Source organism: Schistocerca serialis, chromosome 2 (assembly GCF_023864345.2).
Source record: "Schistocerca serialis cubense isolate TAMUIC-IGC-003099 chromosome 2, iqSchSeri2.2, whole genome shotgun sequence".
In the NCBI taxonomy this organism is placed as follows: Eukaryota; Metazoa; Arthropoda; class Insecta; order Orthoptera; family Acrididae; genus Schistocerca; species Schistocerca serialis.
In genome coordinates this window covers 778704210-778727168 of record NC_064639.1, presented here as the reverse complement: position 1 = coordinate 778727168, position 22959 = coordinate 778704210, and the positions used below count along the sequence as shown (strand labels likewise).

The following is a 22959-nucleotide window of genomic DNA, read 5'->3' as shown; positions in this document are numbered from 1 at the left end:
GCCGGGCGGTTCTAGGCGCTGTAGTCTGGTACTGCCCGACCGCTACGATCGCAGGTTCGAACCCTGCCTCGGGCATGGGTGTGTGTGATGTCCTTAGGTTAGTTAGGTTTAAGTAGTTCTAAGTTCTGGGGGACTGATGACCTCAGACGTTAATTCCCATAGTGCTCAGAGCCATTTGAACCATTTTTGAACCATGAAACGCTCTCGGTCGTCATAAAGTTTCACGGAGCACCACACGTATCGAAGCACAGCACCTAATATTGGTGCAATCTCAAGAGGAAGTAGTACCGACAGTGAGATTCGATCTAGCGACCTTGTGTTTACGAAACCAAGGGCTTACCCGTTCAGCTGCAGACTGCATATTAGCGACCATACGAAGTATAAACGTACACCTAAAGTTTCCAAACTCGATTTTCTCGAAAATGACTGATAGTCGCGTCTCCCTAAATACACATATTGGAGTCTTAGTCTGCACTATACACCCAGTCAGTAAGAATTAAATCGGCGAAAGGATGTTCGTAGGGTCCCTTGTAAGAGTTCGTGGATTCAAGCCGCGACAGCTAGTGGAAGTTCACCAAACGCTACAGCAAATCCGAGATGACGTACGAGGAGGAGCGTTTTAAAATGTAAAAACAGCAGTTAATACAGTACTGGCCGTTAGAATTGCTACACCACGAAGATAACGTGCTACAGACGCGAAATTTAACCGACAGGAAGAAGATCCTGTGACATGCAAATTATTAGCTTTTCAGAGCATTCACACAAGGTTGGCGCCGGTTGCGACACCTACAATGTGCTACCATGAGGAAAGTTTCCAACCGATTTTTCATACACAAACAGCCACGTCTCGATTCCTGAGTCAACAATGGGGACGTTTGCAAGACAACAACCATCTGCACGAACAGTTCGATGACGTTTGCAGCAACATGGAGTATCAGCAGCATGGCTGCTGTTACCCTTGACGCTCCATCAAAGACAGGAACACCTGCAATGGTGTACTCAACGACGAACCTGGGTGCACGAATGGCAAAACGTCATTTTTTCCGATAAATCCAGGTTCTGTTTACAGCATCATGACGGTCGCATCCGTGTTTGGCGACATCGAGGTGAACGCACATTGGGAGCGTGTATTCGTCATCGCCATACTGGCATATCACCTGGCGTGATGGTATGGGGTGCCATTGGTTACACGTCTCGGTCACCTCTTGTTCGCATTGACGGCACTTTGAACAGTGGACGTTTTATTTCAGATGTGTTACGACCCGTGGGCCTACCCTTCATTCGATCCCTGTGAAACCCTACATTTCAGCAGGATAATGCGCGACCGCATGTTGCAGGTCCTGTACGGGCCTTTCTGGATACAGAAAATGTTCGACTGCTGCCCTGGCCAGCACGTTCTCCAGATCTCTCACCAATTGAAAACGTCTGGTCAATGGTGGCCGAGCAACTGGCTCGTCACAATACGCCAGTCACTACGCTTGATGAACTGTGGTATCGTGTTGAAGCTGCATGGGCAGCTGTACCTATACATGCCATCCATGCTCTGTTTGACTCAACGACCAGGCGTATCAAGGCCGTTATTACGGCCAGAGGTGGTTGTTCTGGGTAATGATTTCTCAGGATCTATGCACCCAAATTGCGTGAAAATGTTATCACATGTCAGTTGTATTATGAATACTCGTTTATCATCTGCATTTCTTCTCGGTGTAGCAATTGCAATGGCCAGCAGTGTAAGTAAACGCAGTAGATACCGACCTCCGCCGCCTCGAGGCAGCGCTCCATGAGGCGCACCTGGTGGCGCAGCTCGTCGTCGCTGAAGGCGCTCTGCGCCAGCACCGCCTCGAGCTGCTTGTCCTCGCGGAAGTTGCAGGGCCAGAGCGCGTTCGCGGCGCGGAACTGGCTGCGCGTCTTGGGCGGCTGGCGGGGCACCTGGCGCACCTCCGGCCGGCAGCGCAGGCCCTCCGTGTCCAGGCCCCTGGCCCGCAGGCCGCGCAGGCACGACTCGGCCGTGTCGTCCTTCACGTAGTCCAGGATGATGTAGAAGTTCCTGACGCGCTTTAGGTGGTGCAGCGACGGGATTGGGTTCACCGCGCAGAGATTCTTGATCACTTTGCCCGTCAGCTTGCGGTTCTCGATGAGATCGACATAAACGTCGACAAGTGGAGGAGCGCTTTCCAACACATTTTGTCCTAAAACCGGTATCGGGTGGGGGATCACTGGTGGCTTATCGGAGACCGAGGTTGTTCCGTCACCGGTTGGTTCATCGCTGGGTGTCGTCGAAGCAGCACAATCTTCAGATCCCATCGCTACCTGAAAAAATAAGAAATCCGCTGCACTCCAAAGCCACTAATCAACTAATGCACTAAAAACTTCATTTCAACATTTACATTAAAAGAAATGTTCTTCTGGCGGTAACTCAGTGTGAGGATGCTTACCAACACATGGTATATAGAAACCATGAGTTATTCTATAAACAGCGCCACCAACTTTTAATAACGAGTTATATAAAAATACTGCTATTGCATTAAAGAGATAGAATAGGGGCATTTCCTCAATTCTTAGTACGCTCTACATAGACTCAACAAAGAACCCGGGATGTCAGTTACGTAACTTCTTACATACTTTTGTTCTCGAGTTAAGAAGTTAGAATGAGAATGATGTATTGTGCTTTTTTATTATTGTTACTATTTATTATTATTATTAAAATGTGCAGAACCTGTTATTGACGCGATCGGTTCAAATGGCTCTGAGCACTATGGGACTTAACATCTGAGCTCATCAGTCCCCTAGAACTTAGAACTACTTAAAGCTAACTAACCTAAGGACATCACACACATTCATGCCCGAGGCAGGATTTGAACCTGCGACCGTAACGGTTGCACGGTTGCAGGCTGAGGCGCCTAGAACCGCTCGGTCACAGCGGCCAGCCACGCTGATTGAAAGTAGTGGTTGGTATGTAGTGAATGTCTCTCAAAGATGTAATTTTTCCGTTCGCCTTTAACAGTGGTTGCTAACTTAACTCCCACAGAGTACTGCCACTCTGTCAGTGTCCAGATTCGTCCACATACGACATACGATGCTGGTTCAATAAGTATAATAACAAGAGCTTTCACAGATGTATAAAAACCGTGTGTGAATTACATTCCATGGATCTATGCCCCCCACCTACTAAAACTCCCTCCAAATCCTTGAGCACCATGCACTCCGCCTCGCTTATTGCATCTATCTCCCATCAGCCATGTGGATCCTTTATAATCTGATTCCCTTCCCCATCTCCTCCTGTTCCTCAAACGAATACAGATCCTATACGTCTCCCACAAACTGGATCCCCCCCCCCCCTCCCATCCTTTCGTTCCCCCCATCCTCTCCCATCCTAGCCCATTGCTGCACCTGTACACAGTATCCTGCCTGGCCTCCAACTCCACACACTCCAAACCCTCGTCCAAGGTGTCTTCCGCCAACTCCCTCTCCCGGATGATGTCCTCGTGCCCTCCATCTACCCCTCTACCAGACCTAATCCCTCCTCCTCAGGGCTCCCTCTCTCCCTCCCTCCCCCTTCCTTTCTTTCTTCCTCCTTTTCTCCTGCCGAACACCTTCTTTCTCCTATTCACCCCCCCACTGCCCCCCTCCTACCCCTCTCCTGGTTTCTCCCTACCATGTCTCCCCCTCCCTTTTCTTCCCCCCCCCCTCCTCCCTTCACCAAGTGGTAGGTCCTCTTCAGTGCAGTGATTTTTAACGTTTTCGTTGTGGTGTCAGTGTTACTCCAGTGCCGTGTGCAGTGCTCCGTTCCAGCAGCACCAACAGTGTCGCCAGCATCATCCATATGTGTTCCCAATGGTGTTTCTTTGTTTTTCGTGTCGACTCACAGTGTTCATTCTTCGTATGTGTGTGTGCCTCTCATCTACGTTGTTTTTAAATCTACAGTTTATACTCATCTATTTTAGTTCTTGTTTCTTTTTTTTCATCACTTTATACCGTTCTCTGTTGTGTGTTCGTTTCTCATTTGACTCTGTTGTTTCTGTAATTCTCTTGGCTGAAAGAGCGTATTGTGCCACTGCCAGCCCGCTACATTTTGGGGAGTGAAATAACAATAAAGAAAAAAATACATTCCATGTCTAGACAAGAGGTGTACAGAAAAGCAATGCCCCCAAATTTGTACGTAAAAACGCTTTTACATCCGCAGTCTCTGTGTCTACAAATAGGCAGCCCTTTGTCGCTAGATGGCTCCGAATTGTAACGTGTAACATGGCGGTGTGTAACGTAACTATGTCAGTGCGTGAGAAACAGCATGCTGTAATCTAGCTTCGAATTGGAAGATTTCAGGCACATATGGAGCACCCTCTCCTGTCGCAGCGCTCGTGGGTGACCTGGCCATACCTTCAGTTCACTATCATCGATCATCCTCCATACAGTCTCGACTTGGCATCATCAGAGTTTCATCTGTTTCCGAAATTCAAAAAGAACACCTCCGAGGACTTCACTTTGACAGTGATGAAGCGGTGAAAGCAGAAGTGAGATTGTGGCTCCGTGAGGATAGTCAAACATTCTACTGTGTCGGTATCAACAAACTGGTTTCCCATCGATAGAAATGTGTTCGTCACCAGGGTGATTACGTTGAGAAATAAATTGCACATAAGAGGAATAATGATGTGGAATGTTAATGACGCTCGTTTTATTTAAAAAGCTTTAAGAGTTTTTACCTAAAACTTCGGAGGCATTACTTTTCATCATGTCCCCGCAGAAGAGACGATGGTGTTCTCGAATACCGCCCGTAGATGGAAGTAACTGTGCCATTTCGCTTCTAATTGTATAGTGTCCCACGAGGAACGGTCAGTATTGAGGGATGTGACTGGAAGAATTGTTCGAAAGGAAGAAGTCTAGTAAACATGGGCTCTGAAATGGATACCTTAAGCGCTACGAGCACGTTTTCAGTAGAGGAGCTGTTTTTCACAGTCCCGGACATTATTAAGTACTCATACCTCTTGAAATTTGCACTTCAGAGTCCATGTTCCCTGACATTTTTTTCTTGTTTTATCCATACTATCGACTCTCAAAATATGGAAAGCACAGAGGTTACAGTAGAAGAGATTAGACATTAAAACTATTTTAAGTATTGTAACGCATAATAATGTAAAAAACTGTACTGGAGGAACTGACGTTTCGACCACGGTTACAGTGACCTTTCTTTGGGTCTACAAGTCAGTAGAGCCAGAAGAAGACCATTGTAACCGAGGCCGAAACATTGGTTTCTTCGATACAGTTTTTTAGATTATGACGCGGTAAGATACTTATAAAACTTTTATGTCAACTGATTCTAGCCGCGGAAGCCTACACAGTTGTATTAGAAGAGATTTGTTTCATACTAACTAAGAGGTGCTCATAGCTCTTAATGTACGGATTTTGGAGCCTATGTCTAATAAACTCTTGTTTCAAATGATCATTCCTGTCATTCCTTTAATACTGACCATTACTCCTCGGACACCCTTTGTAGTCCTGTATAGTATCCAGACGGAGGATTTGACGCACACATTGTCGGTGATTAAAGCGCGAAGCGTAACAAGGATTTTACGTTAAAGAAAACGTCTGTCAACTAGAGGAACTTTACAGAACGTGTGTAATGTCAGGCAGATAAATGTGATTTTCACCTCAGCATATTGATAAAGGCAGAACAGATGTACGAGACGAGCAAAGGTCATGTCGCCCAAGCACGTACGCTTCAGATGAAGTCGTGTGCCTTGTCCAACGGGCGATTCAAGCCAACTGTCGCATTCATGTGAGGCATACGGCACACGAATTCAGCAAATCAATTAGCGTAATTACTCGGATTACAGGAAGACGTCTTCCCCTGGATACCGCAGCAACTCTCAGACGGGAATAAAGCCATACAAATGAGGTTTTCTCTCCAGTAATTAACGATGAATTAGTGGCAGGTTGTTCCATTCCCACTCAGTATCGTCACAGGCGACGAGACTTGTGTGTATCATGTGACATCTGAGTATGAAGGAAGCACCCGTGTTACGGAGGCACCCACTGTTCCCCCCACACTTCCCATCCGAAGTTCAAAACAACGCTAAATGCGATGAAAGTAAGTGTAACATTTTTTTATAAGCAAGCTGTGCTGTTATCTAATTTCCTCACCGCGTTCTTGTGTTCCAAACCACTCTGGGTTTTATGCGTCGTATGGAAAACTCGAAAACCGAATCAACTTGTTCAGAGGGCACATCTACATCACACGCCGCAAGCCACCTAACGGTGTGCGGCGGAGGGTACTTTTTGTACCATTAACTGAGCCCACCAACTCTGTTCAACTCGCGAATAGCGCGTGGGCAGAACGATTGTCGGTAAGCCTCTATATTGGCTCTAATTTCTCGAATTTTCACCTCATGGTCATTACGAGAGACGTTCGTAGGGGGAAATAATAGGTTCTCCGACTCTTCCCGCAAAGTGCTCTATCGAAATTTTAGTAGTAAATCTCTCCGTGACGCACAACGGCTCTCTTGTAACGTCTGCCAATGCAGTTTGTTGAGTATCACCGTAACGCACTCGTGCCAACTAAATGATCCCGAGACGAAACGTGCCGCTCTTCGTTTGATCTTCTTTATCTCTTCTATCAGTCTTATCTTGGTGGGATCCCAGATAGATGAACAATACTGAAGAATGGGTCGAACAAGCGCCTCATAAGCCACTTCCTTCGAGGAATACATTTCCTTAAGATTCTTCCTATGAATCTGAGTCTGCATCTGCTTTTCCTACTATTTGTTTTCTGTGGTCTTTCCTCTTAAGGTAGCTCCGGATAGTTACTCCTAGATATTTTCCGCCAGATACTGTTTCCAGCGGCTTCTCATCAATAGTGAAGCTACACAGTAGTGGATTTCTTTTCCTATGTATGCGCAATAAGTTAAATTTATGTTCAGGGTCAAATGCTGGAGCCTGTACCATTCATCAACTGTCTGGAGGTCATTCTGCAAAGCGTCACTATCTTCTGGCGTTGCTATTTTGTTATAGACAAACGCATCATCTGCGAACAGCCTTAGTGAGCATCCGACACTTTCTACTGGACCATTTACATATACTGTAAACAATAACGGTCTGCCGCACTTCCTTTGGGTACACCGGAAATTACCTTATCATCTGTCCATTTTGTTCCGTTTAGAGCGACGTGTTGAGTTCTGTCTGCAAGCAAGTCTTGAAAGCAGTCGCAAATCTGTGCCGATACTCGATAATCTCGCATTCTTTCACTAAATGGCAGTGCGGGACAGTGTCAAATGCCTTCCCGAGGTCAACCTGAGCTCCATTGTCTACGGCACAGTGGATCTCATGGAGGAACAAAGCGAACTGAGTTTCATACGACTTATGTTTGCGGAATCCTTGTTGATTTTTATAAACAGAATTTCCATTCTCCAAGAATAATTCTTGAGCATAAAACATGTTCCTTAATTCTAAAACAGATTGACGTCAACGACATAGGGTACAATTGTGCGCGGTTCTAGGCGCTTCAGTCTGGAACCGCGTGACCGCTACGGTCGCAGGTTCGAATACTGCCTCGGGCATGGATGTTTGTGATGTCCTTAGGTTGGTTAGGTTTAAGTAGTTCTAAGTTCTAGGGGACTGATAACCACAGATGTTAAGTCCCATAGTGCTCAGAGCCATTTGAACCATTTATAATTGTGCGCATCTGTCCTACGGGACTTCTCAAAAACGGGAATGACCTGTGCTTTCCTCCAATCGCCACGTTGGAACGATTGCAGAAGACGATTCGGAGGAGACAATCGAACCTGCTTTTGAAAGTTGTCGTGTTGTTGCACGCAAACACGGTCAGCCTTATTACGTCAAGAAGGTAGTAACAGCAAATAACACATAATGGTACATGGGCCCTAACCTTTAGCCTTACATCCCTTTATCCATAATTGTACGTTTCACTCTTGTCCTTTGAGATGAATTTTTTGCTAAGAAGTTGTCCCATTCCCATATTTTAAAACATCAGAAATTATAGAATACGAGAAATTAAAGGTGAAACAGACACTATTCTCGATGCCATCGACAGAAACATATTAACTTGGTAACCAATGAGCAAAAAGAATCTGTGGATGGACACCAGCTGAACGAAGGGAACGCGGAAGTCCACCTAGAAAATGGATGCTTGATGTTAGAGATGCGATGAATTCAACGGGCTTTAGGAAAAAGATGGGACAGATACAAGAAACTATGGAAGCCAAGAAGTGTAATACGACGACAGTCATAAAAAAAGCATATGTACAATGAGGTGACAAAAGTCATCGGATAACTATATGCACACATTCAGATGGCGGCAGTATCGCGTACGCAAGGTATAAATGTCAGTGCATTGGTGGAGCTGTCATGTGTACGCAGGTGATTCACGTGGAAAGATGTCCGATGTGATTATGGCTGCACGACGGGAATCAACAGACTCTGAATGCGGAATGGTAGTTGCAGACAGACGCAAGGGGCATTCCATTTCGGAAATCGTTAGGGAATTCAATATTCTGAGATCCACAGTGTCAAGAGTGTGCCGAGAATACCACATATCAGGCACTGGCTCTCACCATGACCACGCAGTAGCCGACAGCCTTCACTTAACGACCGGGAGCAGCAGCATCAGGTTAGAGTTCTCAGCGCTGACACACAAGCAACACGGCGTGAAATGACCGCAGAAATCAACGTAGATAGTAGGACGAACGTATCCGTTAGCGCTGTGCGGCGAAATGTGGCATTAATGGGCTATCACAGCAGACGACCGACGCGAGTGCGTTTGCTAAGAGCACTACATCGCTTGCAGCGCCTCTTCTTGGCTCGTAACCATATCGGTTGGACCCTAGAAGACTGGAAAACCGTGAGCTGGTGGGATGAGTCCCGATTTCATTTGGTAAGAGCTGATGGTAGGGTTCGAGCATGGTGCAGACCCCACGACGCCACGGACCCAAGTTGTCACCGATGCACTGTGCAAGTTGGTGGTGGCTCCATAATGCTGTGTGCTGTTTTTACATGGAACGGACTGGGTCCTCTGGTCCAACTGAACACATCATTGACTAAAAATGGTTACGTTCGACTACTTGGAGACCATCTGCAGCCATTCATGGATTTCATGTTCCCAAACAACGATGGAATTGTTACAGATGACAGTGCGTTGTCAACAGGCTACAATTGTTCACGACTAGTTTGAAGAGTACGAGGGAATGATCTGGCCACCCAGATCGCACGACATAATTCCCATCGAACATTTATGGGACATAATCCAGAGGTCAGTTCGGGCACAAAATCCTCCACTGACAACACTTTCGCAATTATGGGCGGCTACAGAAGCACATGTACGTTTGTTGCACGGCATTGTGTGGTAGTGAAACATGGACTGTGGGAAAACCGGAATAGAAGAAAATCGTAGCATTTGATATGTAGCGCTACAGACGAAGGTTGAAAATTAGGTGGACTGATAAGGTACGGAGTGTGGAGGTTCTGCGTAGAATCGGAGAGGAAAGGAATACACGCAAAACAAAAAGAAGGGACAGGATGATAGAATATCTCTTAAGGCATCAGGTAATGACTTCCATGGTATTCGCAAGGGTAAAGCATATCCCGCTTTAACATTGGCTCTGAGCACTATGGGACTTAACATCTATGGTCATCAGTCCCCTCGAACTTAGAACTACTTAAACCTATCTAGCCTAAGGACATCACACAACACCCAGTCATCACAAGGCAGCGAAAATCCCTGACCCCGCCGGAAATCGAACCCGGGAACCGGGCGCGGGAAGCGAGAACGCTACCGCACGACCACGAGCTGCGGACCGCATTAACATTACGGTGGATGAAATAATGGCTGTAAACCTTCAAAGAAGCTTCTATTTCACAGCTGCAGTTGGTCGTTAAGAAGGTTGTTTTTGTCATGTCAATAGTTTTAAGTGTGTTGACTGGAGCGATGTTCGCCAAGTCACACTTTAGCATTCAACATAATTCCGCTGTCATTCCCTAAGTTCAATGGCAGTGGTCAACAGGCCCGAATTATGATGGCAGTGTTCCACACACATTTTTTACAGTATGTGTGTGGATCAGCTCCATGAAGACAAATTGAGCACCCCATTGCCGCCACATTATACCCTACTCTAGTGTTTTCTGTAACTCATAACTATAACTTCGCCATGAAGCTCAATCAGGCACGTGCATCAGTTTATTTTGACTTGATTCTAGACCATTTCAGGTCAAATATATTAAACTTGAAATATTTTATATGGCCCGTATTGCCGGATGTTACAGATTAGATGTAGGCTTGTTCATAAGTTCATTCATGACCATTTGTGTGCTAAGTCAATAGGATGTTCATGCGTTGTAACTATAGCTAAGCAAATGCTTAACATTTACGTCTCAAAAATTTTTTAGACCTAGTCTTAATAAGGACGATGTTGGCTTTATATTATCCTTCCCACACCTAAGTTCTTTTTAGGTGATTAAACTTCGTGATTAAGCACAAATTTTTCCTAGACAGACCATACGTTGTAAGCACGTGATGTATTCCTCACATCATGGTTCAAAATGGTTCAAAAGGCTCTGAGCACCATGGGACTTAACTTCTCAGGTCATCAGTCCCCTAGAACTTAGAACTAGTTAAACCTAACTAACCTAAGGACATCACACACATTCATGCCCGAGGCAGGATTCGAACCTCCGACCGTAGCGGTCACGCGGTTCCAGACTGTAGCGCCTAGAACCGCTCGGCCAACTGATCATGACCAACTAATACTTCATAAATGTTAAGACAGTCGATCTAAGTACATTCTCCGAGATAGGTTCGCTTATTGTCCCAACAAGTACTCATCACAGAGTTTATGCGCAGGCGCAAGGTATTGCGTCCGCCTAGGCGGGCCTCGTGACGCTACGGTCAATTCCAGTACAGCACTCGTGGCTGCCTCATCGCGAAGTGGGGCCGAGGCAGTTTCAGGTAAGTTTTTACAGTCTTACGATAATTTATGGATTTGTAGTTTTAGCTTCACGATGTCCACTATGGATAAGCGGCAGTTACTTTTATTCTGAAGAAGGTTGGATTATCCCGACTGAAACCCAGGTAAATCTAGGTGAACTTTGCAACTGGGGCTGTTGGTTTTTAAAATTAAAATTAATATTTATACAGTTGCTGACAGGACCGCGAAACGTTGAAAATATTTAACTTCCATGGTACTATAGCTAACTGTAGATGGTAAAAAGAGGAAGGCAGAGATTGAACTACATCCAGCGAATAATTGAAGATGTAGGTGCTACTGGCGCGTCATTTACGACACCGGCCGAGTTTAGGTTCATTCTACGCATCTGACGTCACAAAACACAGTCAGCCAATGAACAGAGAACGCCGTTGCCAGAGCTCGACTGCAGTGCAGAGCACAGACGGGTGTCTTCAGTTTTAGAAACGTTCAGTCATAGATAAAGTAATTGAACAAAAGGAATTTCTTGATAGCAGACTTTATTTTATAGAAAGTTTGGAAAAAGCATTCTTTATACCAATTGCTTCATATTCTATTAATTAATTAAACCAAAAAGGCAATATGCCTCCTAATTCAGGCGATAGCAAGGAAAGGTGTTTGTATCATTCTCACTAACCGCTTTTTCGCAATAAAGAACAGGGGTAATTGCTTATTTCCTATTGTATTTCGACGAGAAATGAGTAATTCATAGTCATAACAACAGCGTTTGTCGGTATTTTGCGTGATTTTTTAAAGTCTTCCGAGAGGACAATTGAATGACGAGCTGCGTTAGCGTAATGGTTAAGGTGTTTGGCCGCTAAGCGAAAGGTTCTGAATTCAAACCTTGTTCGCTGCTTAATATTTTCTTTATTTAAAAACAATATCGAAGTGTCTCACTTCATGAATTTTATTCGTTTGAATGCGATTTTTTGAAATTTCTAGTGGCAACTAAAATCGACCATACGGAAAGTATACGCTGTGGACTTTTCCTCTGCAAACTCTTCAAAATTTCGTGCAATGGTTTACTACATCTAATGCCGCACAACAACTGCGTTGAACAAGCCGGCCGGAGTGCCGAGCGGTTCTAGGCGCTACAGTCTGGATCCGCGCGAACGCTACGGTCGCAGGTTCGAATCCTGCCTCGGGCATGGATGTGTGTGATGTTCTTAGGTTAGTTAGGTTTAAGTAGTTCTAAGTTGTAGGGGACTGATGACCTCAGAAGTTACATCCCATAGTGCTCATAGCCATTTGAACCATTTTTTGCGTTGATCATCGAAACAAAATTAAGTCATTTATGGAGGGGGGGGGGGGGAAGGTATCAGTCAAGAAGATGCGTAAAAATAAAATTTTTGGGCCAAATAGTTTTTGTGAAATCGAATGATAAAATGTGTCAAAGCAGTCGAAACACCATGTGTCTGCACAGGCGAGCTGTGCAGTGATGACAAAATCGCGCACGTCTCTGTAGCAGCGAAAGGGTTAATGCGCCCGTGGTGGCTTTACTTCATAAACTGCGCGCTCCTCCCTAAACGTTAAGTTTGCGAACTATACTATGGCGCTGCTCCTCTTGGCGCGTGCAACTGGCAACGCAGCAATCTCCCGCGTCTGGGCGGGCATGCGCGAGCCGCCAAGATAAAAGAATTGAACTATAAGACATGAAGAGGCTGGCACAGGAGAGGAAAAGCAGATAAAAATGACTGTAGAACCGCTTAACCACCAGAGACTTTTCGACCGGCTAGGGGCCATCAACAGAGATTAGGCAAATGTGAACGGTCGGTCGACAACAAGAGGGAAAACTAAAAACTACTACAGAGATGGCATGGTACAATAACGAGGGGAGTAATCAAAGACCGAAAACCTAGGGCATAGAGAAATTTGAGGTTAAATCAGTAGTCTGTAACGAGAACAGTAGGAGAGAACGGTGAATACACAGCTGAGGTGCAGCACGGCTATCTTTATGGCGCGGCCACAGGCACTAATTGGATGGCAAGGTGGGCTTGGTCCTGCGGCGCCTTGAGGCCAGTGCTAAAGAGGCGATACTACAGCTTGCAGATGTAGCAGTACCATCTAGTGGCGGTTACCCAGTTTCGCACATACTACCTGTAACGCATTGCGATAGTATCCACAGAACACGCTGATCCTTCAGGGCAACCTAGCTGTCAGGTGCTGCCAACCCTTTTCACCCACGTTCCCAACAGACAGGAGGTTCAGACAGACAAAAATCGAGTTTATACTTCAGTGTCATCCAATTCTGAGCTTTGTTTAAAATTTCAAGTCTCTAGCTAATCGCAAAGTTAGTGTAAAATCAACTGCAAAATTGGTATCAAACGGACAGACAGACAAGAAAGCGATCTAATAAAAACATATTAAAAAGAGGTGCATTTTAACGTTATTATAACTAGAGTTAACAAGGAATATTACTGAAAAGATTAGTAATTATATTTATCCTTAATTATCATAAGTAGCTGTTTCACAATTAAGTTAGACTGTAGTGCCAAATTAGTGAAGCCACTTACAAATGACGACCTCACTAAGTTAGCCTGTAGTGCCAAACTATTGAAGCCACTTTACAAATGACGACCTCACTAGATCAATCACAGCCTCTAACACTTCATAGGATGTACATGTAGCAATTATGGGATAAATGTAAGTAGCAAAATTAGGATGTTAACTCAACTGTACATTACTTAGATTAACCTTTTATTGAAATTATTTTTGTTTCTCGCACAAAAAACATTAAAGTGTGAGCTACCAAAATGGTCAACGCGCTGAAGCACCTACTTCGATTACCCGGCTGATGATTCAACCTGTAGTGCTAAAAAAACACACTTGTAAATATTTACCACGATAAATCACAGCAGGAGGTAGGCCAGCGCCTAGAAATAAGGAAGGAGAGTAGCGCGCTCTGGGGCATTTTGCAGCAAACTACCGTAAGTAGAGATCCTAGAAATGAAGAGGCTTGCAAACAATAGACCAGAGTGGAGAGTTACATCAAACCAATCTTTGGACTGAAGACCACAACAACAACACATTGGCGTACACGACCAGCCAGAACATCACAACCACCAACCTACTATCGACATGAACCTGTCAGGCGATAGCAACGTCACCTGGTGAGGAATGACTGCTAGTGAGGCACATGCGTCGTGCATGTGGTATCAATAATCGCGTGGTCCGTGTGTAGAGTGAGGAAGGCGCGCGATTGAGATGGCCCGGAGCCTCGGCGAGAGCATTTCCGAAATTGATAACTTGTAGGGTGTTCGAGGAGTGCTATGGTGAGTGTCTTCAAGAAGTGGCGACACCTAGATGAAACGACGACCAGACGTTTTGGGGTTGGGTATCCACCCCACATTACAGATGTCGGAAGTCGTAGGCTGGGCGGACTGCTAAAACAGGAATGTAGTGAACTGTGGTGGAACTAGCATCAAATTTTAATGCTGGGCAGAGTACAAGTGTGTCTGAACACACAGTGCACCGAACACTCCCAATGATGGGCCTCCGCAGCTGACGAGCCATTCATGTACCAACGTTAACACCACGACGTCGATAACGACGACAGAAATGGGCACGTAACTATCGTCACTGGACGCTGGCGCAGTGGCAGGACGTTGCATGCGCTGATAAATCCCGATACCTTCTTTATCTTGCCGATAGGAGGGCGAAACTGAGTCGTCTTGCTGGGGAATAGCTCCTTGACACATGTACAGCGGTACGATGACAAACTGGCGGCTGATCCATTATGCTCTGGGCAACATCCAAATGGGCATCCACGGATCCACTGGAGCACTTGCAGGCACCATAACGGCCAAGGAGTATCGTACACTGGTTGCAGACCACGTACAGTCGTTCATGACGATCGTGTTTCCCGACGGCAGTGACATTGTTCAACACGATAATGCAATATGTCACAAGGCCAGCAGTGTGATGGAGTGGTTCGAGGAACACAGTGGCGAGTTCCAGTTGATACACTGAGCCCTAAACTCACCAGATCTGAACCCGATCGAACACATCTGGGACGTGACTCAACGTGGCGCCAGAGCTCACCGCCCCCCTTTCCCGCAACTCACGAGAATTAGGTGATTTGTGTGAGTCAGCTTCCTCCAGCGACCTACCAAGGCCTCGCTGCTTACATGACAAGATGCGTCGCCGCTGTTATCCGTGCCGAAGGTTGACATACCGGCTTTTAGGTAGGTGGTCATAATGTTCTGGCTGATCAATGTTGAAGCACAGAGACGACTCAGTTTCCGGATAACCTATAGCTACGCTCAGCGAAAACTCTGCTCCAAAGGTTCTTGAAAAATATGGCCACGTAGGAAAGTAGAAAGACGGTGGAAGGAGACGGCGGGCGAGCGGGCAGCATCTGTTGTCGGTGGTCCGCAGCACCAGCACCAGCAGCCAGTGGCGCGGTGCCGGCGCTATTTGTAAGGCGTCGTTATTAGTTCCGCGGCGTGCCTACGTGCGGCGCCTGCCCGAGCAGGCTGGATGCCGCGCACCGACGCAGACACGTGCCGATCGACGCCCTCCGGCTTGGCAAACCAGCCTCATCCAAGCCTTCCCTCTTCCACTCGAGATTACACTTCAATTCTGACTCTCCCGTGGCACCTGCTGAAATGTGTCTTCTACGCATTCCTTCATTCCACTCCCATTTCGAGAGGGATCCCTCGGTATTAAGCCTTACTTTTGGAATTAAGGTCTTATCTTAACACACTATCAGTTTTTTCTGTAGTGACAGTGTTTTCTTATGTAGTGAAATATGTTAATGTATCGTTAATTTAATTACTTGGTTACCTGTAGCGATTCAGGGAAATCACGCAAAATCTAAATCAGGATGGCCGGACGCGGGATTGAACCGTCGTCCTCCTGAATGCGAGTCCAGTGCGCTAACCACTGCGCCACCTCTTCGTGTCATTGTCAGAAGTAGCCATAAGAAAAAAAAAAAAATCTCCCTTCTTCATTTTTCATAGTTGGGAGTGGGTGGGACGTACAGGGTTATTCATAAGTGCATTCTAGGTTTCAGAAGTCGACAGCGCAAGAACTACGAGACATGCAGGAAATAGACACATGCCAAAGGACAGAGTGTCTCTCTAAGATATTAAACTCACAATACCGGTGCTCAATATGCACACCGTTTCCAGTACAGCAAACTCAAATACGTGCGTGGGATTTATTGTCCTGGAAGGCGTGGCAGCACCACGCTTTGCAAATTTTTCCATTAGTTGCCTATAACCAGACGCGAACTATTTTGATACATCAGTACGGGGATCTAGCGAGCAGAGCGTTAACAATGAAATTTGAAGACAGCACAACCTGCATCTTCAACTACGTCTACGTGATTACAATTGACAATTAAGTGTGTGGCAGAGGGCTTATTGAACCACCTTAAAGCTATTTGTCTACCGTTCCGCCGGCCGGCGTGGCCGAGCGGTTCTAGGCGCTACGGTCGTAGGTTCGAATCCTGCCTCAGGTATGGATGTATGTGGGTCCTTAGGTTAGTTAGATTCAAGTAGTTCTAAGTTCTAGAGGACTGATGACCTCAGGAGTTAAGTCCCATAGTGCTCAGAGCCATTTGAACCATTTTTTTTTCTACCGTTCCACTCTCGAACAGCGTACAATCTGTAATTATAGGAACTCTGGAAACCATTCACTGGCTCCACTTTAACAGTGGGACATCGATACGTAGTAATAACATACAGCAAATTCCCGCTCGTCTTGCGATAACCTATCGTGGGATACATACGTATCAATGTTAGTGGTACGATTACACAATATTTCCTTGACGCAATCCACGTGCCGCTCTAATTATGGAAGGAATTTGACCTTTCGTCACCTACAAAATTTAGTTCAATACACATATATAAAACCAAAGAAAGAAATATTTGAGTTTAGCGTCCAGTCGACAGTGTGGTCATTAGTGATGGGGCATAATCTCCGATTACGAAAGGATGCGAAAGGAAATCGGCCGTGCCCTTTTCAAAGGAACCATCCCGGCATTTGCGTGGAATTATTTAGAGAAATCACGGAAAACCTAAATCTGGATGACCAAACGGGCATTGGAAGAGTTGTCCTACCGAATGCGAGTCCTCAGTGCTAACCACTACGCCACTTCGCTCGGTACTCAGATATAAGGAGCAGTCAAATGAAAACGAGACAAGCAGAAAGAAAGTAAGCAAGCAAACTGTTTATTATTTCAAAATCAATCGCCACAACTGTTAATGTGGTGTCACCGCCAGACACCACACTTGCTAGGTGGTAGCCTTTAAATCGCCCGCGGTCCGTTAGTATACGTCGGACCCGCGTGTCGCCACTATCAGTGATTGCAGACCGAGCGCCGCAACACGGCAGGTCTAGAGACTTCCTAGCACTCGCCCCAGTTGTACAACCGACTTTGCTAGCGATGGTTCACTGATAAAATACGCTCTCATTAGCCGAGACGATAGTTAGCATAGCCTTCAGCTACGTCATTTGCTACGACCTAGCAAGGCGCCATTATCAGTTGCTATTGATCTTGTTAATCATGTACCGTCAGACAGACGTTCACCATTAATGGATTAAAGTTAAGTATTTCTCCAGCTACGTCCGTTTTTCTACATTCTAATTTCCCTTTCCTGTTCCAGACCTCACGCCAGCCTGCGTGAGCTAAAACGCGTGCCTTTCGGCTTCCTCTAGTATTCCTGGGTTGGCTCTCCTGCCAAGCCACAACAGTTAATATACTATCCCAGTGCGAGACGAGACTCAATGCCTTCACGAAAAAATGTTTGCAATTACCTACGGAAACATGAGTATGAGCAAGCGTGCACCTCTTCGTTCAAAGCAAATCATGACCACAAATGTCTTTCTTCTGGGCTCCAAAAATTTTGAAGCTACGTGGAAAGAGATCGTGACAGTACGAAGGATGCGTAAGGGCTTCCAAGCGAAACTCCGGCAGCGTGGTCAAAATAGCCTTGCCAACATGTGCGCAGTCATTACCCTGCAATAGAATGATGCCAACCGTCAGTATTCCTAGGCGTCTGGACTTAATAACACGCTTCGATTTTTGCGAAGTGCCCAAGTGCTGTCGCACCGTATACCAGGAAATCAGTGAGCAGCGCGCCCTTGCAGTCAAGGTGTCAACATGACTTTTTCGGAGCTAGCGTGCCTGTTGTTGTTTCGACCACGCTGCAGAAGTTTCGCTGGGAAGCCCTTAGACATCCTTCATACAGTCCCGATCTCTGTCCATGTTACTGGACCTCTGAAGAGAGACAATCGTCGTCGTCGATCTGCTTCGGATGAAGAGGTGCACGGCTGTGTGCAATCATGGTTCCGTAGCGAACCACGAAAATTTTTTCATCAATGCACTGACAATCTTGTCTCACAACTGGATAAATATATTAACAGTTATAGTGATTATTTTTCAAATAATAAATAGTCTGCTTACTTTTTTTCCATCTGTCTAGTTTTCATTTAAGTGCCCCTAACACAGGGTGTATCACAATTAATTAACGCATACAGCTGGAAGAACACGATATTAGCAGCAAAAATGTCTCAGTAAAAATTGGTTCTAAAAGCCATACCTTAAGATCTATGAGCTTGACTTTCGCAAATGTGAAATCAGCTCTTTTATTGAGCAAGAGCTCATACCTTTTAAGATATGCACTTTAGAGCCAGTGTTGACACGACAATTTTTTCTTGCTTTTGTCCACACACCTCATCTCAAATATGAAAAGCAGAGAGCATGCAGTAGAAGAGATTTGTTTCACATCTCTAAAATACAGAGATATAGAAAATATATACATGTCAGTGGGCAGAGCATCTCTCCAAGATTTTGAAGTGACAATACAGGTGCACAATATGGGCACCGTTTGAACAAAAAAAAAAAAAATGGTTCAAATGGTTCTGAGCACAATAGGACTTAACATCTGAGGTCATCAGTCCCCTAGAACTTAGAACTACTTAAACCTAACTAACCTAATGACATCACACACATCCATGCCCGAGGCAGGATTCGAACCTGCGACCGTAGCGGCCGCGCAGTTCCAGACTGAAGCGCCTAGAAACGCTCGGCCACATCGGCCGGCCGTTTGAGACACAGCAAACATAAATACTGGCGTGCAGTTCACTGGCACGGATTGTCCGGAAACAGTCTGCTTTTATAACACTAACTATGATAAATTCTGGCTATTTTGGAGCTGAACGACCCAACAGAACCCTGTTTAAGGAAAACACTACACTGTCTTGGTCGACAATATTTCCTATTGTTACTCTAAGAATGCATTCCATCACTGAATGAGGTCTACTTTAGCAGCTAGTTCTGAAGGAAACCAACGGCTCTCTTAGTTTGCCATTGCGTAGTTGGTACTAACCGCTTACTACTTCGCAGCGCAAGATACCCTCGCAACCGCGACCTCTTCTTTATATTAAGAACATATCTAATGGTCTCTGCCATCACTGTGGCAATCAGTAATCGTAACTGGAGAGGCGTTACGTCTAAAAATTAGGATCACCTAAAAGTACTTACACACTAGCGAAAATATTATTTATTTTCTGTCTGTCTCTCTCTATTTCATTCCGTAATATTTTTCAATATATTAATACCTGAATGAAATTTTCACTGTGCAGCGGAATGCGCGCTGATAGGAAACTTCCTGACAGATTAATACTGTGTGCCACACCGAGACTGGAACTCGAGACCTTTTGCCTTTCGCGTGCCAGTGCTCTACCAACTGAGCTACCCAAGCACGACTCACGGGCAGATGCCCGCGAAAAGCAATGGTCCCGAGTTCGAGTCTCGGTCGGGCACACAGTATTAATCTGCCAGGAAGTTTCATATTACTACCTTATTTGCTACATAAAATATCACACCTCAAATTAATTACGTACAATTAGGTTGGTTCAAATGGCTCTGAGCACTATGGGACTTAACATCTGAGGTCATCAGTCCCCTAGAACTTAGAACTACTTAAACCTAACTAACCTAATGACATCACACACATCCATGCCCGACGCAGGATTCGAACGTGCGACCGTAGCGGTCGCGCGGGTCCAGACTGTAGCGCCTAGAACCGCTCGGCCACTCCGGCCGGCATTAGGTTGGAGCGAAATAATTGTATTGAAATGTTTAACGCTTTGAGCAAACAACAGTGGTTGTCCGGATGTTTTTGAGCAAGCACTGCATGAGGCAACACGGCGGGAAGCGTACCACGCGCATGCGACGTCGGACGCAGGTGCCTGCGAAGTTAGCGGAAGACACCGGCAGAAGAGCAATCGCCAGAGAAACTAGTCTCTGGGGCCGTGGTTAGTCACAACCCAGCCCGGGGAAGTTTGACACCCCTGAGGACGGCGGTCATCGCCCTTGTTGCACACCGGGTCCCGCTGTGGAAGACCAGTGTATGGGTGAGCCGCCACGCTGCGGACTTTATAGGGCACAGTCTGCCATGATGTTAGCTGCACGGATGTAAGGAAAGAGAGAGGAGCGTGGGAGCGCAACTGGGGTTTGCACCGTAATGCGAGACTGCTTTCTGCAGATGAGGAAGTATTCTCCGATAACACATTTTCTAGCAATATCCAGACAGCTCTCGACAAATTGTAATCCTGGTTACAAGGATCGGCTGTTATGAGGGCGTGCTGAAAAGTGTTGCCTCCTAACTTTTAGCGTCAAAAGTCTTAAAGCTTTTTAAATAAAACGAAAGTTATAAACATCCTAAGCTTTTATTCTCCCTGTGTACATATTCACACTGATTAACAAGAACATTATGACCAACGACCTACTATCGATACAAACCGTCCAAGCTATAGCAGCGTCACCTGGCGAGAAACGACTGCTAGTCAGACACAAGCACTGTGTATGTCGTATCAGTGAGCGTGATTTCCGTGTGTAGAATGGGGAAGCCACGCGATCAACTTGAGTTTGACCGAGGGAGGATTGTGATGACCCGGAGGCGCGCCACGAGCAGTCTTCTGTTTATCAGCAGGTAATTAGTAAATTGAGAAAGAGTAGTTTATCTCTGAAATACTGTTTATTTATGAGGGGAGCACACCTAACTGAACGGGTATCGAACATACACTATGTGATCAAAAGTATCCGGATACTCCCAAAAACAAACGTTTTTCATATTAGTTGCATTGTGCTGCCACCTACTGCCAGCTATTCCATATCAGCGACCTGAGTAGCCATTAGACATCGTGAGAGAGCAGAATGGGGCGCTCCGTGGAACTCACGGACATCGACTGAGTCAGGTGATTGGGTGTCACTTGTGTCATATGTCTGTGCGCAAAATCTCGACATCCTTAAACATTCCTAAGTCCACGGTTTCCGATGTGATAGTAAAGTGGAAACCTGAAGGGACACGTACAGCACAAAAGCGTACAGGCCGACCTCGTCTGTTGACTGACAGAGACCGCCGACAGTCGAAGAGGGTCGTAATGTGTAATAGGCAGACATCTATCCAGACTATCACATAGGAATTCTAAACTGCAACAGGATCCACTGCAAGTGCTATGACAGTTAGGCGGGAGGTGAGAAAACTTGGATTTCATGGCCCAGAGGCTGCTCATAAGTCACACATCACGCCAGTAAATGCAAACGACGCCTCTTTGGTGTACGGTGCGTAAACATTGGACGATTGAACAGTGGAAAAACGTTGTGTGGAGAGACAAATCACGGTAAACAATGTGGCGATCCGATGGCAGGGTGTGAGTATGGCGAATGCCCGGTGATCGCCATCTGCCAGAGTGTGTAGTGCCAACAGTAAAATTCGGAGGCGGTGATGTTATGGTGTGGTTGTGTTTTTCATGGAGGGTACTTGCACTCATTGTTTGTTCTGCGTGGAACTATCACAGCACAGGCCTACATTGATGTTTTAAGCACCTTCTTGCTTCCCGCGATGAAGAGCAATTTGGAGATGGCGACTGCAGCTTTCAACACATTCGAGCACCTATTCATAATGCACGGCCTGTGGCGGACTCGTTACACGACAATAACATCCCTGTAAAGGTCTGGCCTGCCCAGAGTCCTGACCTGAATCCTATAGAACACCTTTGGGATGCTTTGGAACGCCGACTTCGTGCCAGACCTCGCCGACCGACATCGATAAATATCGTGCAGCACTCCGTGAAGAATGGGATGCCATTCCTCAAGAAACCTTCCAGCACCTGATTGAACGTATGTCTGCGAGAGTGGAAGCTGTCATCAAGGCTAAGGGCGGGCCAACACCATATTCAATTCCAGCATTACCGATGGAGGTGCCACGAACTTGTAAGTCATTTTCAGCCAGGTGTCCGGATACTTTTGATCACATAGTGCATAGAAAGAAGTTGGTGCAAATGCATACAGAGTTGTTCTGTTTCATAACGGATTAAAGCGTATGTGACTCTAATATTACCGACGAAATATTTGCAGCAAACAGTCAGTATTCATGTCATCAAATTTATTTTATTGTGCTTTATAGATTTCCGGTACACTATCGGGTTAAAATTATCCCGACACTTGTCACGAGAGGCGGACCCGCCAGTATAAAAGAAGGCGAGGAGTGCTGCGTTGTCAGGAGAGAAGCAGTAACAGCAGACTGGATGTATCAGAAGAGCTCAGTGGCTTCGAACGTGGATTAGTCTGGGAGGTCACCTGAGTAACAGACTCACCAGCGGCGTTGCAGCCTTCAAAAGCTGCTCAGGTTAGTGATGTGACTGTGAAGTGGAACGCGAAGGAATAGCCACAGCTAAACCGAGATCAGGCAGAGAACGTCGAGTGTTTCGGAGAGCGGCTATAAAAAGTCGCAGAGGAAGGAGTCCCTCGTGAGTTTCAATCTGCGACCAGCAGTCCGGCTAGTACAGCGACTGTTCGTAGCGAGTTAAAAGGGATGGGGTACAATGGTCGAACAGCTCCTCATAAACCATACATTTCTGCAGTCACAGCTACGCGACAATGGAGGGTTAGGTTAGGTTAGGTTAGGTAAGGTTACGTTAGGTTAGTGACTGACTGCAAACGAATGATTAGAGTGATGAGCAACTCTGTGTCTTCTGG

General features: G+C 45.9%; 1 protein-coding gene across 2 annotated transcripts in view; it reads right to left on the bottom strand.

The window, feature by feature from the left end:
• Positions 1–22959, bottom strand: part of LOC126455702 (probable inactive tRNA-specific adenosine deaminase-like protein 3) — a 531452-nt gene that overhangs the window by 14271 nt on the left and 494222 nt on the right. For both annotated transcript variants that reach the window (XM_050091470.1, XM_050091471.1), the window contains one exon: positions 1756–2310. In XM_050091470.1, the coding sequence (XP_049947427.1) occupies positions 1756–2304 (549 nt within the window). In that variant the 5' untranslated portion in view covers positions 2305–2310. The remainder of the gene's footprint in view (positions 1–1755; positions 2311–22959) is intronic.